Genomic DNA, 25,167 nt, shown 5'->3' on the forward strand with positions numbered 1-25,167 from the left:
ACAAGAGGTGTGTGACAAACAGCCAGCCCATCAGAAGCCCCCCTGATTGACTCATCATGCCTTCTCCCAAGCCATGACCCCTGACATGTCCACAGGGCAAGGAAGAATGTCACCAAAGCTATTTTGGTCAGTAGATGAAATTACCCAAAGGTAAATAAACATTCGCCTTCTCTTAGGAAAAACAAATCTGGGTGAAGACAAACCTAGAAAAGAAAACCAACCCACATGCAAACAGGAATAAAAAATATTTTTACACTCTTTGCACTTCAGCTGAACAGTGGTGAGAGAGGGAAGGTCACTCAGGGCCTGTCATCGCAAAAGAATGATTCATGTGACCGTTTTGTCTTAATTACTCAGAACAAGCTGTTGTTGCTGTTTATCAGGAAGAGCAGATACATCAGTGTCTTCTGACAGAAAAAGTGATCGCCATCAGGATGGTGATGACCAGGATGACGGCCAGGATGACGACCAGGATGCGGTTCTGGATGATTCTAGGAGACAGCAAAGAAAAAAAATAAATTCACACAGATTGTCAGAGTACATTCTGACCGATCATCCAAGGTTGAGTCGGAAAAGCACGTGATGGCTTCAGAGGTGGCGGGTACCGGGCCGGGGGTGGGGTGTGTGTGTGTGTGTGTGTGTGTGTGTGTGTGTGTGTGTAACCACGCAGCTTTTTGGTTCTACAAACGATCCACGAGGTAATGAACGACTCCACAGAGATTGTCATGCTGCACCGGGAGAAATGCTTCCTGCGAAGAAGCCAACGCGAATCAAATGGCTTTCTAGGTTCAGAGTGCCATGTAGTAATCTTTAAGTGATCAAGGGCCCCGTGTGAGTTTCTCTTTGTAATTTAAAATGTGAGACAAGCCTCATTTTTTTGCAGTGTTTCCTGTTCAGGTAAAAGACTCCAAGGAAACATATGTCAGTGAGGTACCTACCTGTACGAAAATACCTGGGGAAAAGTAAAAGAGATGTGGGGAGAAAAGGACAGGATTAAGAAGCAAGTGTCAAACGTGAAGCTCAGGCTGTGAAACCGTCATCTGTCACTGGGGCTCACGCTCCGTGACGCCAGGAGGAAACGTTACATATGTTCCATAGCACAAAAAAAAAAAAAAAAAAAAAGGAAATGAGAACTAACACAAAGCACCTGAGTGCCTTGCGAGCTTTGGTTGGTGGGCCCTCCTCTCCAGGGACTCCAACCCCCTCAGCTCAGGTTCTGCCACATGCTGATGCGGAAACTGCAAACTCAGGAGAATGGGAGCAGAGACACCTGCTCCAGGATGCCTGCAGAGAGCTTCTGATGAAGTTGTTTCATAATTTGTTACCTCACTCTGAGAAAAGAGGTCGAACAGCAGAATACTTTGTTGAGCCTTTCAAAGGGAGCCGGGGTCAAACAGTCTCGCCCATGCTCGCTCCCACAGAACCAAACACACAGAAATAGAGATGGAGCGGTTGGCAATTTAGCAGGCTGTCCACCTGGCTAAGACCCCACAGCAAAGCCCACCCACCCATCCTCTAAATACCAAGCAGAAAAAGGTCTGCCGTCTTAGTCTACACATGGATTATTCGACTGGGCATCCATAAGAGGTAGCTGGGACCAGCCAGGCTCCCAGTTTCACAGAGACTCTACCCTCCTACTTTGCATCTTTGAGAAGAAATATTTGTAAACCTTTTCTAGCTTCTGGATGAGTTTCTTTCTTGGAAGGATGACAACAGCCTTGTGGTTTCAGCTGGAGTCCTCCTTACCCACCCCCTTCTTCCCCAAACCTAAATGGATGGATGGAGACGGTCACATCAGGCAGGCCCACTGCCTCGCGGCCCCCTTGAAGGACTGGCTCCCTCTCCTCCTGACAGGTTACAAAATGATCACATTTGCTGACACGTCTTCCGCAAAACTGCTTTAGTGTCTGTGTCCACTTTCCTCGAAGGAGACGAATGATCTGCTCGGTCCTCATTCATCACGTACGGCTCAGCTAAGATCTGTCTCGTTTATTTCTTCCCTTCCCCACTAGAAAGGCTGCGCCCCGACATTAATTCTTCTGCGATGACAGCTAATTCACACTTAACAGGCCATGTTTACTCAGGAGGTACGAAGATTCTCTGTCCCCCAAAAAAGAAGAACGGGGCTTCACGGCTGCTTAAAATGAGGCTAATTATGAACACCGCTCGGTGTGACTTGGTGTCTTGATGTAAAACCCAAACTGATTTTTTCCTCCTTTTCTCTGGAAGGGGCCAAAGGCTCCAGAACCGTCCCTACACATCTCGCTTGCCCAAGTGACTGTCACAATCTCTATTTACCATAGTCACCCGCATCAGACTTGCAGAGGAAATCAGCCACACTGAGACTCAGCAGTGAAACAGATTAAAAGCATGAAAACTCTTTAAAATTCTGCCTTAAGTACGCTTCGGTAGCGTGTCTCTTGGTTGACAAGCATTTTATTTGTAGGTTGAGGGCCTCAAGGCATCCATGATGCTCATTTATAAAGGATTAACTGTGGGTGTTACTTGTTTAATCTGAGGCATGGTTCGAAAAACGAATACTAAATTCATTACAGGAATCCTAAATTCTCAGCTCTTCCCTGGCCTTCCTAATTGGGCTTCCCTCATCTCAATGCAGAGGCGTGCACTTCGCACATGATCTTTCCTAAAAGCTTGTACCTTTAGTTCACTCAGTAGACACCCATCCAAGACGGTAACTTCACCGCTGGGTCGCAGACCGAACTGCCCACTCCTTCCTTGGTGGGCGCATAGTCACCTCTCCAGCCCCAGGGTCTGGCACAGTTACTCGCACACAGGCACACAAATAGAACCGTCCAAAGGATGGTAATGAAAGAATGCAACCCCTGTAATTGTCATCCTTCCATTTAAGGGACAATGGAGATCTGTGAAAATTTAACTTGCAGGAAATATGTCAGGGAGTCTGAGTAGAAAAGGCTGAAGTTAAAAGTCAAAGTAAACCCCCCCAAAGATGGAACTTCATACCAGTGTGCCTTCTCAGAGCACTACTGGGTCTTCTCCTTGAAGCTAGGAGAAGGAATGGTCCTTGCGGAACTGAAGTGTGTGCTGGTGGTCAACAGGAGAGAGCATTTGGTTTCAAACCAAAGGCTGGCAGATATTTGGGATCATGGGTACAGAGGGGCAAAAAGAGAGTTGGAGCAGACAGGGTGGGAAGTAAGCTTGACTCTGGCCAGGCCACCAACCCAGCTTTGGCTCTCAAATGCTCTGGGCAGATACAGTGCCTCTAAGGACCAGAAGAATGAGCTGTTGGGCCCTTTAATGGACAGGTCAGAGCCAGCCTGCAGAGAGGGAAACAAAGGCTGGCATTGGTGGACCCCATCTGTGAACAAGCCTAAGTACAGTCAGAGCCAGGGGCTGTTGGCAGGTATTGCTGTAGGCAAAGCAGGAAGGAATGCAGAGTTCAGAATCAGAAAAACAGACAGGAAGAAGAGTTCCCAGCTAGTGAGCCAGAGAAGAAACTTTGGGAAAGCCCAAAGTATCTTCCTTCTTAACTTTGGGCAAGGAGGGGGTGGGGTGGACTTATGTTCAACTAGGTATGCAGCAAGCAGTCTTAATCTCCCTTTTGAAAATGCAAAGTGTGTTTACTGAGTAAATAATTTAAGAAAGAATATACACTTGAAAGAAGACATCCATTGAACCAGCCAGGCTAAATTGCCTCCAGGCAAAAACTTGTGCATTTGCATGCTGCATTCTATTAAGTGAGCACACTGTGGCTTTAAAAGAATGCAGAGCCAAATTAAAAGGAATGTGGGCCCAAAACATCAAGGATTCTCCAAGTTTACATTATGAATCACAGTGCTGTTGATACAAGATGAATTAACCATTTACTTTGAGGGTGAACTCCTAAAGTACTATTGAAAATACTGATTCTGCGTGGAACCCAGGGAGCGGCTAATCTCTCCATTGCAGTCTCCTCCCCTCTGGAAACAAGCTCTTGCGTGTGGCAGCCAGAATCACAGAAGACTGGTTAACGTGACATAGGAAGGCAAGGCACCTGGCACAGTTCTCTGCTCTTGCTTGAGGAGCCCAGGAATTCCACTGTAGCAGGCGTTACCAGGATTCACCAGTATCCAGTTCTCTACTTCTAGGCACAGACTGACCTTACCTGTCCCTTGATGTTAGGCATGGCCATGTGACTTGTTTTAGTCAATGAAATGTGAGCAAAAGTGCTGGGCATCACTTCCAGGTGGAAGCATTTCACTTCCAGTGCTTGACTCTCCAGCTGGCTCTTCCCTTGCTGTTCTGATTTAAGAGACTGTATGTCCCAGGAGCACAGTTCCAGGATGGTGGAGACTCCTTCTGCTTGAATCCCTGAATCACCACATGGAGGGCCACTGCCCTGGAGACTCACTTGCACTCACAGTGGACTTGTATTAAGCCAATGAGATTTGGGGGTTATTTGTTACCACAGCATGACATAAGCTACCCTGAGTGACACACTGTCATCCCCTTTCTCCAACAAGATGGAGTGTCTGGCCAAGTCAGGTGAGTGTATTCCAATAGCCAAGGTATGATAAAGGTTGATAGGACTTCTTTCCTTTAAGAATAGGCTTTTGCCTCTTGGTTTTCAAAAGCTGGGATCATGACGCGTCTCACTAAAAACTCAGGTGTTTCCTCTAGTTGTAACCAATGCCACTGTGTGCTGATGAATGATGGTATCACACATGATGTGCAGGTGGGCACTCTGCTTCCCTTGTATAACAGACGTATGTTGGCAGCATCATTCCAAACAACACCCCAGCCCCAGGTTTAGACCTGTGATTTAGGCTAAGAGAGTGACTGGACCAGGAGCAGTCATGTGACTGAAGCCAGTCCATTAGAGTGACTCTCAGAAGCTTTGCTTGGAATGCTGAGTCATCTGGACAGTGTGCTGTGTGCATGTGAGGCCTGGATCTGCTGCAGCCATTCTGCTTCTATAAGGAAAGCCAGCCTATGAAAGAAACTGATTCAGGGAGGACAGCAGAGTTGAAAGAATGGCAGAGAAATGGAACCCCAGGCCTGAAGACATGAGGAACCTCTATATCAAACTACTCTTGCTTTGGACTTTTAGTCATATGAGAAAATAAATTAACTTTATTTTTCAAGTCAGTTTGAGTTACGTCTTCTGTTATTTGTGACCAAAAAGCATTCTTAGGTTGATTTACCCTGATTCTAAAACCAAGTCCTTGATCTATTTTCCCCACCTCTTCCAAGAAGAATTTCCTGACCATGCCCCTTTCTCGCTCTTACGTTTCCTTGTGCAGCTCTCTTACCACTACACTTACCACACAGTTTTAGGATTTTGTTTCTGTGCAGGTTTCTTCAATAAAAGTGGACCTTCTGGAGTCTGAATCTCCTTTGTCTTTTGTATTACCAGTGCCTAAAACAGAGCTTAGCATTGATATTCTCAAAAAAAAAAAAAAAAAAAAAAAAAAAAAAGCAAAAGAAAAGAAAAAAAAGACAAAGCGGGGGAGCGGGATGGCTCAGTTGGTTAGAGCGCGAGCTCTCAACAACAAGGTTGCCAGTTCAATTCCCGCATGGGATAGTGGGCTGTGCCCCCTGCAAGTAAAGATTGAAAATGGCGACTGGACTTGGAGCTGAGCTGTGCCCTCCACCACTAGATTGAAGGACAACGACTTGGAGCTGATGGGCCCTGGAGAAACACACTGTTCCCCATTATTCCCCAATAAAATTTATTAAAAAAAAAAAAAAATGCTTGCTGAATGCATGAATGAGAGCTTCTACCTACACGTGCTCCCTGACGGTTCATGCAGTTAGTGTTCTTCCTGGTTTCTAAGGGCTGCTTGTAGACAAGCACAGCTTTCGGAGTTAGCTCTCAGCCACCCTCCTATTAAGGATGCCAGCAATGTCCAAACCCTTTTAGAAGCCTGCATTCATTAGCTGGAGAGTGCACGACACTCCACAGGTTCAGTGCCCCATCCTGCACATGCTCTCCTGCCTGGCCTGACCAGGCCTGAATAATGATGCCCCACTTTTGGGGTCTGACAGAACAGCGACAATTGGTAGGACAATTAGCAACCGTGAGAGCATGAGATAAACTCTGTGCAAAGGAACCTATACCTGCATCTCTCTGGGAACTTCCCCAAAACAAGGGCCAAGGGAAAGCCTCTCTAAGCTCTATATCCAGTTCAATGTTAGTTGAAAGAAATGAAAACAGGAGTAGGAGGAAATGGTCATTGTCATCAGCCTCTATCACTAATTTTAATTTGAAGCATTATTTTCAAAGCTGGGTACGTGGTTACCTGCAAGCTAGAGTAGTGTGGTTATTATGCCACCCGATTATGCCCACCCAGGGTCTTCTAGGTCCTGCATCTTTGGGAGGAATCCCCAGCCTCATCCCAGGAATTCAAGGTGGGCTGACCCCACTCTCTAATTCCACCGGTGGACATATGGCTCAGGTGGGCCCAGCTAATTATAGCTCTCTATCCCTTGCATAACCATTTGTTCAGGAATTGGCATGCCACCCAAGCCAGACAGAGTCTTCCGGGGATTTTTTTCCTGGAAAACCAATAAAAAGGTCTTCTCTTTACTGGGATTGACTATAGGGACCCTGGAGCACTGGGGGCCATTCTGACCGCCAGGCAGGAGAGGAACCTGCCTGAGGGACGCCAACACAGAGCCCAGAGACGGAGGAAAAAGGCAGATTCCTGAAGCCATCGTTGCAGCCCCTCGATCCTGCTGTGTGCCTGAAACCTGAAGAGTCACATTTAAAATTTCCACTTATAGGAGCCAGATGACCCAGCATTCCAAGCAAAGCTCCCCAGATTCACTCCATTAGACTGGCTTACGTTACGTGCTTGCTCCTGGTCCAGGAGTCGGTTGGGACTTTCAACCATAACCATTGTACTGAGTTGAACAGTTGTCTCCCCACAAATTCATGTCCACCTGTAACCTCAGAAAGGGACCTTATTTTGAAACAGGGTCTTTGCAATCATAATTCATTAAGGATCTTGAGATAAAATCATCCTGGATGTAGGGTGGGCCCTAGATCCAATGTCTGGTGTCCTTATAAGAAGAGAGGACACAGGGTAGAAGGCCACGTGGGGTCAGAAGTACAGACTAGAGTGACGCTGCCACAAGCCAAAGAATGCCTGTGGCCACCAAAAGCTGGGAGAGACAAAGAAGATTCCTTCCCCAGAGGCTTCAGAGAGAGCACGGCCCTGCCAACTCCTTGATTTCAGATTTCGAGCCTCCAGAAGTGTGAGAGAACACCTTTCAGTTGTTTTAGGCCACCCAGTTTATGTACTTTGTTACTACAGCCCTCAGATACAAATACGTGGAGTTCTAGGATCCAGACCAGGTACGGGCTGGTCATCTTGTCTTGGCCTTCACGATGCCTGTACGGCAGGTGTCCACCTGCTTCCCCATCACTGCCTCACACGATTCCTGTGGAGCTGGACAAAGGACAGGACAGTGTCAGCCTGTTTCTGTGAAAGCTCTGCTGACGGCTGTGGGGCTCACGATCTTCAGGAACCACAGGTTTCTTCATTTCAGAATGAGAAGTTCCAATCGTGAGCAGAGCAGGCAGCTGCCCAAAGCCGTGTGAGCTGAGGGAACTGAGGGGGCATGTCCTACAAGACTCCCGTCTCTGGGACAAGACAGGTAAAAGAGAAAGAAAACCGGATGTTGTCTCGGGGCCAACTTCCTAAGCCATCGTCCACCATTACACCATTAAAAGTCTGCATTTACTGACACGAGTTCAGCAGTAGTCAGTTATCCAGGGGGCCCTGAGGGAATAGGACACAGGAGAAATAAGGTTTGATAGGTGTCAAAATGAGCACGCTCTCCAGTGAGGAACTGAGGAGACAGGAGGCAGCACGTCCGTCCCAGCACACCGACGCCAGGGTCTGAGTGAGGACAGAGGAGCTTCGCCCCATTTCCGAGGCTCTGCTCAGTTTAGTATGGACCGGCACACTTTTTCTGGGAAGGGCCAGACAGTACATGTATTAGTTTGCTAGGGCTGCCAGGACAAAGTACCACACACTGGGGGGCTTACACAACACAAATGTATTGTCTCACAGCTCGCGAGTCCGAGACTGAGGTGTCGGCAGATCTGGTTCCTTCTGAGGGCTGTGCGGGAGAATGTTCCAGGCCTCTCTCCTTGCTTCCGGTACTTTTCTGGCTTTTGAGGTTCCTGGGCTGGTAGAAGCATCACCCTATCTCTGCTCTCCTCCCCATGGCATTCTCCCTGTGTGGGCACGTATGTCCAAATTTCCTCTCTTAATAAGGACACTGGTCTTATTGGATTAGGGGACCACCCTCATGCACTATGCCTCCTGGTAACTAGTTATATCTGCAAAGACCCTATTTTCAAGTAAGGTCACACACTCTGAGGTACCGGGGGTTAGGACCTCAACACATAAATCTGGGGGACAGGAAGGGGAGGGGAGAACATAATTCAACCCAGAACAGTAAATATTTTAGGCTGTGTGGACCACATGGTCCCTGTTGCAACTACTCAACCTGACCCTTGTGCACAGGCAGCTATGGACAATACGTAAATGAGCGAGCACGGCTGTGTTCTAATAAAACTTTCTTCACAGGCACTGTGAGTTGAATTTCATGTAATTTTCACATGTCAACAAATGTTCTTCTTTTGATTTTTTTTCCAACCATGTAAAAGTGTAAAAGGCATTTTTATCCCATGGGCCATATAAAAACAGACAGCGAGCTCAACTGGGCCTGTTATCTGTGGTTTGCCCACTCCTTGTTTAAAAGCTAACAGCTATCGAAGGCAGGCCTTTGTCTGCTGGAGAACATGGTGGCCCGTGGACCCTGCACAGACTGGTATGGCAGGTCTGGCCAAGTCCCGCGGAAGAAAAGGGAAACCCTGAGTCCCTGCCCTATGGGAGCTTACAGGTGTCACAATGAGCACTCAATTACAGAAGCCTGACAACAAAGGCCGTAATTAGCGTAATGGCAAGGCCAGGACAATTTGTTATGTGCCCACAATCCTGGGGTGACCTGGAGCAAGTCACTCCATGACACTTGGGTTTCAGTTTCTTCCCAAGCAGAACAAGCCAGCTCACCACCCACCCCAGGGAGAAGAGGATTAGCTCATTAAAGATTAGAAAGCACTTTGAAAAGGTAAAGCCCTTTATATGCGTGCAGTCGGCAAATAATTCTGTGAGAGGAGACTTCATTTCAGGAAAGGTGAGAGGCAAGCAGAAAGTTGTCAGAGGCTGAGAAACTGCCTGGGAAACTTCCACTGGCTGGTGGAGAAGGTGGAGGCAGGAGTCCTGGAAACTTCTGCCTCCCCAAGCCCTCCAGGCTTCATGTTCCCACAGGCCGGTGTCTATCTGGGCCTCACAGTGACACTGTCCCCAGCTGGCAGAGCCATCTCTCTGAGATGGTGGCATAAACATCAAAAGTGAAGGCAGGGCATCCATTGGATGGCTCGGGGATCCCTTCCCAGCCTGGGAAGGAAGCCAGCTCGAACCTGTCAGAGTCCACGTATAAGTCTGACGGGTTTTGATCAGTGATATGTAGTTACACTGCACTCTACGTTGCTAAACATATACATCAAATTTCAGCCTGGGCACCATTTTTCAGTTTGGACTTGATGCTGGCAGGGGGCCTGGAGAGTGGCTTTGCGGGCTATTGGCTTTCAGATAAGATCACGGCAGCTTGCCTCAATCAAAGTGCTTGGAAAGAACTTGAAGAGAATTAAATAATGATGCTCTAGAAACGCAAGGTATACTTAATCCCTCCCAGGTTTGCTGACTGCGAGAGCTAGGAAAGATCTAGTCTGGATTGCTCATTTTAGATTTGAGGACCCTGAGGACCTGAGAGGTGAAGGGCAACACCCAAGGTCAACCATGGGTGGCACAGCCAGGTCTTCGACCCACAGGCCGATTATTTCACTGTAATACTCATTTTCGTCAGTGTCCAGTGGCACGGTGGTGACTGGGCATAATCGCAAGTCCAAACATGGCAAGTCTGCTGTAAATAGGGACCATTCAACACAACCAAGGAACACAACTCAAAACCTAGCAGTGTCCCCACCTCTTACTGAGCCCAACCCAGTCCCACTGCTACGTGAAACAAGTTGGAGCATGGAGGTCTGAGAACACTGCTTCCCAGACTCCAGGCTGAGGCTGAAGCGAGAAAAGAAGAGCCAGCCGAGAAGGCTGTGCTTTCCTGAAAACAAGATCGCTCAGTGCAAAGAACTCTTTTTCTCTGACACTGTGCCCTTTCTCCTGCTTTACGTATTCACATGGCCTTTATTTTATGGAGTGATGGTGAAATAGATGGCAGGTATTTTCCCTAATGTCCTTATTTGGACATTGGAAAAGTACTCCTTTGAAATGACTCTGTCTGACTTGGCAAAATAAAAAGTGGACAATTCTCAGGCAGTCCTCTGTTTAGAAAGAAAAAGTTCCAATCCAGTAACTGTGACGGTTCACGAACCCCGGACCTAAACATCCCACCCAGGTCTATTCTCTGACGAATCCTCCTGTGGCCACTACAGCGTGGAGCCCACGGTGCCAGTGACACCAGTGACGTCAGTGATGCCAATCGTGATGCCACACCAGCAGCTCCTACTGACTGGGAATTTACTCTGGGCCAGCTGCTGTTCTGGCATTTTCTATACTTCCTTGAACCTTCACAACAATCCTAGGAGGTAGAGACTATTATCATCCCCATTTTTACAGAGAAGTTATCCGCAGCTCCAACCTCGTCTCCACCCCTGCAGGACACGCAACGTAGAAAGTGGTTGTTTGTCTAACTGGTATGTCCTATATTCTCTAGCAGACTCTCCTGCGTTGTCTGAAGGGCGAGTCTTTGACCTCTTTATACTCTTCTCCTTAGACCCAGTAATTGGATACGCAAGTTAATTTTTGTTGAAAGTATGCGACACTAATTAAGCAAAGTCAAATCTTCTTAGTGCCTAGTGTAAATACACAGTAAGTGGTTAAGCTAATGCTCATTTTCATCCAGTAGCATATTTCATCAACTTCTAGGTAAATGCATGATCACGTGTCCCCTCGCCAGATTCGGGGACGGAGAGAATGACTCACTAGTGACTGCCATTGCCCAGTGATCTTGTACCACACGATTTTTTATTATGTCTATGTTGCCTATCATACAGATGAGGGGATACGTTATAGAAAAATTCTGGGTCTACTGAAGATTAAATTTAATGCATCTGTTGGAATAGACAGAAAAGAAAATCAGGTGGAAGAATGAGCTAGACTCACTGTGTGACCTTGGAAAAGGACTAAAGATCTCTGTTCTTGAGTTTAGCCACACATAAAATGTTCCAAAGGAATCTCTCCCAAGTATTCTAGGGACGGGGTACAGGTAGTGATATAACTTCTAGACAATCTTAAAAAGGTAAGGTGTCTTTTTCTGGTCTTGGATGTTTACTGCATCTGTGGTGTCATTTAATCTCCACAGTGACCCTGATTTATTAGGACCCAGACGTGGTGGTTCAGGCCCACCCAGACAGAAGACGAGGCCCACTCCAGACGTGGTCCTGCTCAAGTTCTCAGGGAAGGCAGAGCATCACTGGTGCCCAGGCCAGGATGACTCCCTTCCCAACCCCCGATTTAGGTGCTTCTTGCCCCCTTTTACCTCCTGCTGGGTGCCCTGAGGGAGGTCCCCGTTCCCACTGGGTCCTGCCTCTATAATATGAAGCAAGCCTACTGCCCTCCTGAACTAGCCACCCCCGGCTAAGGGCCCCTCTCTCTTTCTTTTCACCCTCCAGAGAAGCTGTGAACGACATCTGGGCAGAAGCTGTTCAGCTACCTTCATTTTTGGAGCCAAACTTTCTGGATTCGAATCCAGGATCTGCTGCACACCAGTCGTGCAGCCTTGGGCAAGTTACTTCACTGCTTCTCTGAGAGTGTGTCCTTTGGACTCTTTTAGTGTGAATGCATTCTTGATTTTGTGGACTGATGGCAGTGTGTTTTCCCGATGTCCTTACTTGGACATTGAAAATGGACTCTCTCCTTGGAAATTACTCTCTTACTTGGCAAAATAAAAAGTGAACAAACCTCCTTTAGTCCTCTATCTAAAAAAGAAAAACAAAAGTGCTAATCCAAGGAATCTGAAAGCACCGAAGAACCAATGCTTTGCCGTCCTCATCAGAATCATGGGGCTAATAACAGCAGTATCTTGCTCAATGAATTAAGTTAATAAATATATGAGTTAATTCAACACAAAGTGCTTAGATCAGTGTTTGGCGACAGGAAATGCGTAAGTATAACAACGACTATTTCTCCACTCACATTGTAACTCCCAATCTCCCCACCATGAGCCCTGAAACTCCTCTTGTGCCCCACCCGAAACTGACAGCTTCCTGCTTCAGGGGCCCTGGCCTGGGAAACCTGCAGGTCCCTCAGATTCTTTCAGGTCCTATCCCAACGCTGGCCCTGATTAGCTAGCCTTGTGGGGTCCAGGCTGAGCCATTTCCTGGAAACTCCATTTTCATCAGCTCCTCAAGTACCCAGGAAGGTGGGGCTGCCCTTTCCTTTCCAGCGCTGGTAGTTTCCAGTCTAGGTGCTTCTTCTGGATCATGGCCGGATGTCACACTGGTGGAGACACGGCTGCCTTGGCTTTTGCGATGGGCTTTGACGTTATTTTCTGCAAGACCTGCCATTAGATACTCATCTCCTAATAGTCATGGATTTTTATCTTTTCTCTTTCCTGATGTCAAGGGGAATGAAACATTTTGGCAGAAGTTTGTCAGCCATCTGCATCTCTGCCAATTCTTGAGGGATGTGGCGACATTTTATAGATCTTCACATCACAACTTCTCTCTCTCATTCTGCTTTGGTTCCGGGGCAAACTGAGTGGGGTGTGCTTTAACTCGTATCTCTACTGAGCCGGTCCTGGGCTGGCTTCTCCTCAGACCCTTCTCTATCCCGTCCTCGCTGTGCTCTGTACCACAGAGGGGCTGACTCCCGCTGCCACCCCAGCCCACCCGTCGGCTGCCTTCCAGCAGGACATGGAGTGTGCAGTGGGGGCCGGGGAGTGGGAGGCAGTGAGAAGCCAGGGTGCTCCTGCCTTTCTTTCTCTGCTTTTCCAGCAGCTCTTCTACACTGTGGTTGCCACCAGGCCCTCCATGCTTCCTTCCATCAGGTGACCCTAGTCCTGGACCCCGGACACACTAACCTCCCTTTATCCCCCAGTCCAGATGGATGGGCTTTCCGCGGATGCTAAGCCCTGGGCTGCCCTGTTCTCCTGGTTTGAGAATGCATGAGACATGCAGCAGAGTTTGGCTCAAACTTACAATACCTCTTTCACAATCTTTTACCTTAAACGGATTTTATATACCCCAAAGCAGCATTAGTCATTTGGGAGCAGGTGAATGCCAGGTTAAGAAGGCTTCCTCTGAAGGCTTATTAACGATAAGCACAGTGGTTGACTCATAATTCTTTGGGTGGGAGGAGGGTGGGGCGGGGTGATGATCAGATAGCAGGATCCCCAGGTTTGTGCCGGTGAAGCCCCATCACCTATTCTTCTCTCTAACTAAGGAAGGAGGTCCTGCCAAGAGGGGGCGGGATGTCTGGTCTGAGGGCTGCAGGCATCAGGAGAGGGGATTGGGAGAATGGGGAGTGCTGCCTCTTTTTCTAAATTGGGGGGTGGGAGGGCTTGTCCTGACTACTGCTGGGACTCAAAGAGGGCTCAGTGTGGCCGCCTCTTCTGATTTGCCAAGAGAAGCCAGAAACTGTGTTCTTTCACTGAAAACTCCCAAGTTTTCAATATTGGCAACTAAGTAAAAGTTTTCCAAAACACTGGGCGGCCAAACCAAGCACATCCGTCAGTGGGGCTGAGTGCGCCCGTGGGTCCTCAGTCTGTGACCTCTGACTAGTTATTAAGGAACAAATGGAAAGGAAGGGGTGGGTGCATGAGCGCATCCCTGGCCTGCTTCACCGGAGATTCCCTCGGAGATGGGAAGCGCCCAGACCTCCTGACCCTGCAGAAGTCTGAAGTCCAGCCTTGGCACGAGCATCACTAACCAGGGCCCACGCGGAGCGCATCCAGCTTAGCCCTTAACCGATTCCTAACCACGGAGTCAAAGGCCAGGGAGAGGTCAACAGAAGCCACAAAGCAGCGGGTGTGCCTGTCGGAGCTCTCACAGGTGATAAAAAGCGCAGGCAGAGGTCAGGCCTAGCTGCACGTCTGCAGCCCCCTTGACCTTCACAGCCTGGCTGGCAGTTCTCAAGGAGGATGGTGTGCATCTTATATGCAACGTCTTACAAGCCAGGAAGCCTGCGATGAGAAACCGTGGGGTCTCTGCTGGAGGGTGAGTGACAAACAGAGGTTTGCAGGATTGCCTCTACTCCCAGTCTGTTGAGTGAGCTTGTGACAAACAAGACAATGTGCCTCAGTCCCCCCATTTCTAAAATGGGGGTAAATACATGTGACCCAAGTAACCCTGAGGATGGACACTGAGGACGATGGCTGTGGACTTGATAAAAATAAAGACAATAAATGGAGTAGAGTGGCCTTTGAACACTTTCTCAGGTCCTTTATTTCGCTGCAATAAATAGAAAAGCCAAGCCTAAGTTATGAGGGCTCTTGATGGGAACTGAGCCAAAAGACAAAGGATCCACCCTTTCCAGTCATTCTTTGGAGGTACTGCCCTCAAGCTGCGTGGCCTTAATTTTCACAAGCGGATGGTGAACTCCAACCCCTGACTGGCTACCAAACAACACGAGGATACCTAATTACAACATAAGGTGGTGTCACTCCAGGTCCTTGCCAGAGATGACAACCTCAAAGTCCCCTGCTGAACACTCGTCAGACATCCAGCTGAAAAGCAGTGTTGATCGAGAAGCCTAATGAATGGAGAGCATCTCTCCTGGAGACACTCCTTTTCCCCTGGAGCAGTGGAGCCTGGCATCCACCCTGTACAGTGTAGGTTTGCACATGCACTCTCAGTCATGCTGGGCACGACGCCACCAGCTTCCACAGAGGGACAGGAAGAGACGGCCCTGTGGAACTTGTATTTCCTGTAGGCATGTTCCTGAACAGATTGTTTATTACCGTGCCCAGAAGGTGTCCCTACAATGACGTCCCACGGGAAGGCCTTCTCTGCCATTGGGTAGGGGAAAGAGCTGTGTTTTTATCTTATGGATATTGACTCGTGTCACTGAAACCATCTTCCTCTTCAAGTCGGCTGCCAGAAAGCCTAGAGAGCAATCAATCTGTGGTCCACATCTCACCAACGGATAGGCTGGTCTACAGTTTGTACAGTAGGCTTACTCCTGACTTCATTTCATATGTAGAAAGTCTATTGTTTTGTATGTACTTCGGTACATTGCTACAAATCCTTTTGGGACCAACATAGGTTTATACACAGGCACTGAAGAACTAAGAAGAGAAAAAGAATTCACATCTTCCTGGCGCGGCTACTTGAATGATTCTGGCTTTATTTTTTCACATATCCCCAAACAATTCTGTACTTTGTGTTTCTTGGAAGGCGAGTTTGCACGTTTACCAAAACAATAGGATATTTCCATTTTTTCTCGACTCTCCTTTCATGGCCAGCACAGGGTGATTTCCAGAATGAACCCAAACTTGGGACTTGGGGGTCCCTGAGTCCCGCCCATAGCTGAGTGCAGTGAATTATGGGTCCCCTTTGTTCGGGAGGTTTACAGCAATTTTCTTAACAACATGGATCTCTTTTGTGAAAGCTGAAGGCGTTCCCAGCAAATGTTGACTGCAGATACGTAAGCCAAAATGTTACCACGGCCACAGCCCCTTCCTTGAACAATCTAAAGCCTATTTCTCTCCTTATATATTTGGTTTCTCAGATGCCTTAAAGTCTGGAAAACAATCATAGCTGAGGCCATTTCTGAGATGGCACTAAAAGAACCTACTCGGAGACAGATAAAAATAATGAGAATCTTTCTGTCAGGAAAGATTTAGAAAATATCACTGGCATTATTAAAATTTAATTTTTTACTCAGCTTTTTGGTTCCCCTCTCCAGTGATAATGAGCAGGACTGCACACCTCCGCCTGGCGAGCACTTGTTTTGTGCAATAAATTCAGCCTTCGAGTCTGAAGACATTTCAGACAACAGTTTTGACTGCTATAGGCTTATTTTTTACCCTGTGCTGCGCTTTGAGTCTTCCTATAAAAACCAGTTCATGAGATAATTTTCCACAAGGCTAGTGAAACTAATAAAAATAAATTTTGCCCAACTGGTTCAGAGAAATCTTGGGAATAGCCAAGGCAGAACCGCAAAAAAGGAAAACAAAAAAAGAATCAATGTATTCACTAATGGTTTACTTGATAGAAAACTATCAAATTAGCTGACAGGAGATGCTTGGCTGTAGGAATTTTCCTTTCAGCCTGAACAGAACCTCTTTTAAGGGTCTAGAAAAAAGCTTTTTCTCCTAGAGGTTGAAGATACTCGAGTACTATAATTCTGAGCTGCCCAACCCTGGGTGACAACAAAGCCGACAGTGGCTTCTGCTGAAGTCTTGTCCAGAAGCTCTTTGTGTGCCAGAGAAGCTGGTTTTGTGAATGGGTGGGCTGGGTTTTACATAATTTGCTCTGAGGCTATAGGATGAGTGGGTTATGGACTCATCAGCGCATTCAGACACCTTAGGTTCTTTGAGACAGCCTCCTCGGCCTCTGCCATGACCACCCAACTGACCCTCTATTTTGACTTCCTGCCAGTGGAAGTAGGAGTCCAAAGGGGCACCTCACTTACACTCTAGAAGCAAGGACAGAGGGTGGTGGCATGCAGAACACACTCTCTAAAACACACACCTTAATTACCACCTATATTTCTTTCATTACACGAGTTCTTTCGTTACACGAGTTCAAGACACGAGTTTACATGTCAAAAAGACAAATGCAAGCATTTACACAGGAAAAAAAAAGATTTGAAGGAAATGTAGCCAATCAGGTCCTGTATCAAAGATCACATGATATACATGGTGGAAAGAATAATGGCTGGCATCACGGTGCATCTTACATTCTAGCTCACTTTACATTTATGAATAAATTCAAGGATGACAACATCTATTCTTTTTTGCTACCTTATAGGTTCTTGTGATGTTCAAATTAGATCATATATGTAAAAACAGAAAATGCAAAGTTCTGCTCAAAGGAACGTGATGGTATGATGACACTTCATTTAACATTGGTGAGTGGAGAGTTGCCACAAATGCCATTCGGATACTGACAATTTTCAAAGAGAAAATATACTGAAATAGAATGAATACTAAAATTACATGGAACATATTTGTTCTTGATGAGTCAGAGGTGTAAGAAGATCTTGTCGTATCCTAGTCATTGTTAAGACCACCAAGTTTCTTGACCATAATGTATTAGTTAAAAAGCAAAGGTTGCAAATAGTATGTATATTATTATGACTCTAATTTTGCAAACAGAAAAATACGTATATGAGCTTAAAGCAAAAATTGGAAAGATATAATTGAAATGATAGTAATGATTGCATCTAGGTGTTGGGATCATGGTGTTTTTTTTTTTTTTAAATCTATGATTCACCGCACTTTTCAAATTTTCTTGGTAATGAATATGCACTATTTTGAAATTAAAAAAAAAATCAATTCCGCCTCCATGCAGATGTGCAAAAACATCATCATCTTCCTTGTATAAGATTACAAAGTAAATTCTGAGCTCTGTGGTTGTTTGAATTTTGGTGAGATAAAGGTTTATCTGAAATGCATTTCAGATCTTAAAACGAGGCATGTGGACACTCCCATTTTCTTTACACAAGTTGGGCTCAGTCAGCTGAGGGCTTTTGCCACACACAACTTGATTGCAAATCATCAGAGACCAAGAAGCAGGTGACTACACAGCACATTTGGGACTGCTGTGATGTTGGAAGGACAAGAATGCCTGGTCTGATTTCTAGAATGACCTGGTCATTTGCATGGTGGCCTCAGAAGGGGACCCCTGCTTCCTGTTGGAGCACACAATCAGTCGCTTAGCAGAACAGTGCCACCCCGTTTGGAAAAACAAGGCTCAGTTCAGATTTCCAGCAGCGCCACCAAGGAAGCTATTTCTAAGGATCTAATTGCATTTGTAGCATCTGGCATTTTGCACACTCCATTTTTATGACTTCAGTATGATACACATTCCGCGAGGCAAACAAACAAAAGAGAGATTAACTGTAGGACACTGGAGTCATGTCAGATATTCCCAGTATAGAAATATTATAATATGCCCTAGAGATCATTCCAGGGCCAAATAAAACATTCCCCAACGTATAGGACCTCGGAAGGAAGACTACTTGGCAGCCGCGGAGAATGGGGATTTACTTCCTTTATTAGGCCAGTACACAGCCTCAGATGCTAACATGCACTGATAGGAAATGCCAACATTTCAACTTAAATCAAGACTAGAGCCCGTAACATCCACACATTGCCTTTCAGCAGCAGATCACAAACTGCACGAGTCCGGGTTTCTTGTACTAATTGGGGAGGTTTTCTAATTTGCTTATGGTATCTGCCTCATGTTGAGCTAATCTTCCTCCAGTTGCCTCCGAACGCTGTCTGAAATAATCCGCTTACTCCTGGTCTGTCCGCAGTACTTTATATCAAATAACACGCGCTTCCCCCAACACAGCCACGGCAAAAGGCAGCCGCAGCTCAGCTCTGTGCTCCGACTTCACCGAGAGTGTGACAGTGACAGCAGATGCCCCTACAGACAGAAGTGAGGCAAGAAACAACGGTGCAGCGAGGCTTCTGAATAAGTGGGAATGATGAAAAGCCTGCTAACAGCACCAATTAACAACTGAAAGCATAATCTGATCACTGTTTTGAAAAGACCGAGACACATAATTTTGCTTTCTCAGACAGGCAGGCAAAATATTTTAGGGTGTTCACCACCAGCTCATGTAGTTATTACTATAAACATCCAAACTTGGTTCAAGAAAACTTTTTTTGTAAAGACGGCTCCTCCCCTACCACCCTTTTGAACGGCTCATGTAAACATTTAATGACACAGCCAGGAGGAGGCTTAATTGATATGGGCGGGCAGTGCCATTTCAGGAGTACCAACAGGCCTACTTGGACTCAGGTTTAACGTGTTAAATTTAAAAAGAAATTTTAGGGGAGGAAATGTTTTAATATTCATGAATCAGAATAGCCCAGAATCCTAATGTTCAAAAAACATGCTGTGTGTGTGTGTGTGTGTGTGTGTGTGTGTGTGTGTGTGTATGAAAACCCCAATACACAAAAGCCATGTTGGGCTGTGGTTCAAAGTAGGTGATAGAGAGTGTTGCTGAGGCTACCGCCAGGCTCTCATCCCAGGTGAGCTTGGCTGTGTGACCTTAGGTAGAACACTGTCTCCTCTGGGCCCCCATTTCCTTGTCTGCAAAGCGCTGGGTGTGGGGATGTGCAAGGACTGGGGCATTTCGAAGATTCCTTCTGCCACTCAGAGTCTACAGTCATCAATTGAAAGGTTCTTGTTCTTTTTCCTACAACTGTGTTTATTCTAAACAAGCAAACCCAGTATCTCTTTTCCCCTCCTTTGTAACACATCATATTTGAAAACATTTCCCTCACGTTTCAGAAGTTACTGAAGGGGAAAAAAGTTATATTGTTTAATCCTACTTTACAGGAGTTTGCTTTTTTATTAGAGAACAGACCCAGAACAGTGATCAGTAAGGTATACGAACATACCCAAAGTTGGAGGAAGGAAGAGAGGAAAGAAAAGATGCCGCCTTCAACTGCCTTGTGGAAATGTATAAAACAAGCAAGTGAGATAGTCCTTTGCCAAACACTGTCATAAATTTTTTATTTGGCAGCTAACATTCTCACTAGTTTTCTTGGCAGCTATTGGGACCTTTAGCAAGAAAGGTGCAGGACAAAAATACCTTGTTTAGAGATGTTTTCAACACTTTCTGGGGTTTTTCAGAACTTCTGCCTGCAGCATATTTTTACAACTATAGTCTCCAATCACCTGATGAGTAGGTGGTGGGGTTTAAACTTTTTTATTTTTTTAGAAAAAGAATATATATAGAGAAAGTGAACAAGCAGTGCAACCCCCCTCTGGCCTTTCACTGAGCCCAACCTTCTCATTTTTTTGTGGTAGGTATTTCTGATATTCATGATTAGTCTACTCTATTTGGACAAAAAACTGAAAATAATATCAGAATGTACCTTTTGTTGAGCCTGATATTATCTGTATTGTATTCCCAGATGACAGAGATAAATGAAAGTGAAACAAGCCGATGACTAGGCCATTTTTCTTCAATGGTTCTGCCAAAAACAGGTCCCACCTATTGCCTTTGGGTCAGTTGATGGACAAAGAGCTGTCCTGGATTAGAAGCTGATATAAGCACTTGAAGATAAGACTTTGGCAGTCAAACTGTCAGTGGTGGAAGAAGTGGATGAAAGCTCCTGGAGCTGTTCATTACCCATCCCAGGAAACCTAGGCACTGAAAGCTCTTTGAGGAAGAGGGCTCGGCATTCTGGGAAATGAGGGGCCAAAATCCACAAGGAGTCAAGGATGAGATCTTTTATTACAGCCCCATCCTAAATACTGTGTACAAACACTTTGTATAGACTAGCAAAATCATTCTACCAGGGGTCTTCCAGCTATGAGCAAAGAGGTTGGCAAATTTACTCGCTCCACAACAAGTATAAAACTGAACAATCGTTAAAACAATCCTTTCAGGGCTCTGGATAACAACCAAAGGCAAAAAACAAATTGAGAAGTGTTTATTCATAGAAAGCTGGCAGAACTTCAGGTAAGAACATCCCCACCTCACCCCCTAGCTTAATTGGCTGGAATGATGGTTTTGCCAGGGCAGGGCTGCCAGAGAAGGCTTACTCGATTTGGAGCAGAGGGCAAAACCCATACCCAGTGCCATTGTCAGTAAAAGGAACAAATTCGATAGGGAAACGAATGGGAGAAAATCCACAGTTCTGCCTGGTTGTAGTCCCAGTGGGATGAACCAAGAATGTGAAAGGGGGATACTGCACATCTCTTGTTGGTTGACAAAGTATGTGCATGTGCTGGGGAGACCTGAGAGACCCCAGTGAAAAGTCAAAGCCAAGGTGAGCTTGAGAACTGGCTGAACTTTGAATATGCTCCTCAACACACATACACATACCTCGGGAGAGGATGGAAACCTTACGCGTTCAAGATTTTTGAGCACAATCTCTGCTCAATCATTGGCTATCCACTAAGCTATGCACACAAAAGGGTAACCCCTAGGAAGCCAAGCTCATCACATAAAAATAAGAATTAAACAAAAAACAAAAAACCAATAACTGAGCAGACTGTAGGGGAGATAAATCCTGTAGATGATGTCCAGGCAAGCTTCTGAAAAATAGCGGAACTCTGAGTTATTACAGTATATCATCTAAAATGTCTAATTTTCAACAAAAAAATATGGTATGTCAAAAAAAAAGAAAAAATGTGATCTATAATCAGAGGAAGAAAAACAGTAGAAACTGATTCTGAGTGGTTCTGATGTTGGACTTAGGAGACTTCAAAGGAGCTATTATAAATACATTCAAAGAATTAAAGGAAACTATGCTTAAAGAATTAAAAGAAATTATGACGACAGTGCCTCAAGAAATAGGGAATCTCAAAAGAAAAAGAGGGACTATAAAAAATTCTAGAAGTTGAAGAAAAATACAATAGATGAACTGAAGAGGAATCACTGAACTTGAACATTTGTCAACAGAAATTATCCAATCTGAAGACCAAGAAAAAAAGATTGAAGAAAAATGAGCAGAGCTTCAGAGACCAATATGACAATAATAAGCATAAGAATAATGGGAGCCCTAGAAGGAGAAGGGAGAAAGTGGCAGAAAATTATCTTGGAAGAAATAATGGCAGAAAGAGAAAATTTCAAAAGCAGTAAGACAAAAACAACTTATTCTGTACAGGCAAACAACAGTATGAATAATGGCTGACTTCTCATCAGAAACAATGGAGGGAGAAGACAGTGGAATGAGATATTCAAAGTGATGAAAAGGGTAGGGGTGGGGGTAATCTGTCTACAAGCATTCTCTATCTAGCAATACTATCCATCAAAAATGAAGGCAACATAAAGATATTTCTAGATAAGCAAAGAATGAGAAAACATTTTTTTGTTAGCAGACTTGCCTTACAAGACATACTAAATGAAGTCCTTCAGGCTGAAAGGTAATGACATCAGATGGTAACTCAAAACTACAGAAAGAAATTAAGAACACTGGAAATGGTAAATAGAAAAACTGTATCTATATTTTCTCTTTTATTTCCTTAATTTCTTTAAAAAGCATAAAGTTTGCAAAAGCAATAATAATAATTCAACATTGTTGAGTTTATGACATATATAGATGTGACAATCATAGTACAAAGGAAGAAGGAAGAAGACTATATTAGAATAAAGTTGTTTTATTAGAATTAAGTCAATATAAGCCGAAATAGATTGTGCAAATTTAGGATATATACTGCTATTTCTAGAGCAAAGACTAAGAAAATACCAACACCAACATAGATTAAAAAATCAGCAGATGAATTAAAATGGTATACCGAAAATATCTGTTCTAAAAAAGAAAGTAGAAAAGGAGAAACAGAGAAAGAGAAAACACATGAGGAATATAGAAAACAAATAGCAAAATGACAGACATAAATCCAACAAGATAAAAAATCACAGCTATGTTACTGGACTAAATGCTCCAATCAAACAGCAGATTGTCAGATGGGATAAAAAAGAGCCAACTTTATGCTGTCTATAAGAAACATACTTTAGATTCAAAAGCACATATCGGTTGAAAGTTAAAAGATGGAAATACATATACCATGCAAACAATAACCATAAGCGAACTGGAGTGTCTATATTAATATCAGACAAATGGACTGTAGGACAAGAAATAGTACCAGAGACAAAGAGGGATACTTCAGAAACAAGGGCCAATGCATCATGAAGATATGGCAATTATACATATACACACACTTAAGAACCAAATCGTGAAATACAGTAAGCCAAAACTGACAGATGACAGGAGAAATAGAAAGTTCAATAATTACACTGGAGATTTCAATACTCCACCTTCAAAAAACTGATAGAATTATTAGACAGAAAATCAGTAAAGATATAGAAGACTTCAACACTATCAGCCAACTTCACCTAATTAACATTTATAAAACATTCTACTTAATCACAGCACATTCTTTTCAAAAGCACATGGAATATTCCCCAGCAAAGACCACATATAGGCCATAAAACAAGTTTCAATAAATTGAAAAGACCTGAAATCATAAACAGTATGTTCTCCAATCACAACAGGACTACATGAGAAATCAATAACAAAAGAAAGCAATTTGGGAAATCCCCAAATATTAGAAAATTAAGTAACACACTTAAAGCGAACCCATGAGTCAAATAAAAACTTATAATGGGAATTAGAAAATGTTTTGAATGAATGAAAATGAAACCATAACTATCAATATTTGTGGAGGCAACTAAAGTAGAACTTAGAGGGAAATTTAGTTGCCCAATTAGGAAAAAAAGAAATCTTTCAAATCAATAATCTAAGCTACCATATTAAGAAATTAGAAAAAGAGCAACTTAAGCCAACACAAGCAGGGAAAAAAGGAATAAGGGTTAGAGCAGAGATCAACTGATAGGAAACAGGAAAAGACAGAGAAAATTCATGAAGTCAAAAGTTGGCTCTTTGAAAAGATCAACAAAATGGATGACCAAGAGAAAAAGGAAGAAGACAAAATCACCAGTCAAGAATGAAAGTGGAACATCACTACTGACTTAACAAAAATTAAAAGGATTATAAGGGAACATTCTGAACACCTGTATCCCCCAAAATTAGAGCATTTAGGTGAAATGGAGAAATTCCTAGAATTATATGCATTATCAAAACTGACTTATGAAGACAGAGAAAAGCTGACTAGACCTATAAGAAGTAAATAAATTGGATTAATAATTTAAAATCTTCCCACAAACAAAAGCCCAGTACCAATGGCTAAAATAATGAATTCCATCCCATATAGTAAGTCCTTATTTAACAATTGTCAATAAGTTCTGTGACTTTAAGTGAAAGGACATATAACAACCAATTTCACCACAGGCTAACTGATATAATCAAGATTTAAGTTCCTTCGGCATCTGATCAATTTTATCATGAAACAAGGTTGAATGAACCTGCTGTATTTAAAGAAATAATACTGATCCTACACAGACTCTTTTAGAAAATAAAGAAGACATACTTCCTAACTCATTCTATGAGGCCAGTGTTACCCTGATACAAAAGCTAAACAAAGACATCACAAGAAATACCCATCATGAACGTAAGACACCAAAGTCGTTTACAAATATTAATAAACCAAATCCAGCCACATAGCAAAGGAGTAAACACCATGACCAAGTGGGATTGACCCCAGTAATGCAAGGTGGGTTTAACATAGGAAAATCAATTAATGTAATACACTACATTAATAGAAGAAAGGACAAAACTCACATGATCATCTTATGAGACAGAAAAAACATACGGCAAAATCCAACACTTATTCATGGTAGAAGCTGTCTGCAAACTTGGACTAAAAAGGAACTTCCTCAACCTGATAAAGGGCATCTATGAAAAACCTGCAGCTACCATCATACTTAATGATTGGATCAAGTTGTCTGTTTACCCCAGCTATCAAAATTGTACAGGTACACTGTGGTAGGAACTCCTATGGTACTTTATAGGCAAAACAGTTCAAGAAAACAGTGAATTATCTGAAGTTAGTAACTTACAATAAAATCTTATAGCCATTGCTAAAATATTACTAAGGGGAAGAGAATATGACAAGGCAGAAAAATTTGGATCAGGTTACGCTAAAAGACAAGAGTAGGCAACCTTCAAACAATGGAAAATGGCACAGTATGAGGCTAAGGATTTGAGCTGTGGAGCCCGACTGCCGGGGTTTGATCCTGGCTCTCTGCCACTCTTTAGCTGTGTGAACTGGGACAAAGTCCTTACCTCTCTGAGCTTCAGGATAACAATACCTATCTTATAGGGTCATAGTAAGGATTAAATGAGATAAATGCTATGAAGAGATTAGCATGTGGTGGCCGCTATAAAACTACAGGGCTGGTATGATTTCTGTAACCATCCCCTTGTATGCCTTTGAAATGGGGTTTATAAACCCGGAGCTGCCTTTGTTGGGGAGGGGCTTCTCTTCATCTGCCTGCACAGTCACTCTGGTGACAGAGC

The 25,167-nt window shown here is 44.3% G+C and overlaps 1 protein-coding gene across 3 annotated transcripts in view; it reads right to left on the reverse strand.

Moving 5' to 3' along the window:
- Positions 1–232: 232 nt before the first annotated feature.
- Positions 233–25,167, reverse strand: part of VTI1A (vesicle transport through interaction with t-SNAREs 1A) — a 327,917-nt gene continuing 302,982 nt past the window's right edge. For all 3 annotated transcript variants that reach the window (XM_033130109.1, XM_033130112.1, XM_033130110.1), the window contains one exon: positions 233–491. In XM_033130109.1, the coding sequence (XP_032986000.1) occupies positions 398–491 (94 nt within the window). In that variant the 3' untranslated portion in view covers positions 233–397. The remainder of the gene's footprint in view (positions 492–25,167) is intronic.

The sequence above is a fragment of the Rhinolophus ferrumequinum genome, chromosome 16 (assembly GCF_004115265.2).
Source record: "Rhinolophus ferrumequinum isolate MPI-CBG mRhiFer1 chromosome 16, mRhiFer1_v1.p, whole genome shotgun sequence".
Classification (NCBI taxonomy): Eukaryota; Metazoa; Chordata; class Mammalia; order Chiroptera; family Rhinolophidae; genus Rhinolophus; species Rhinolophus ferrumequinum.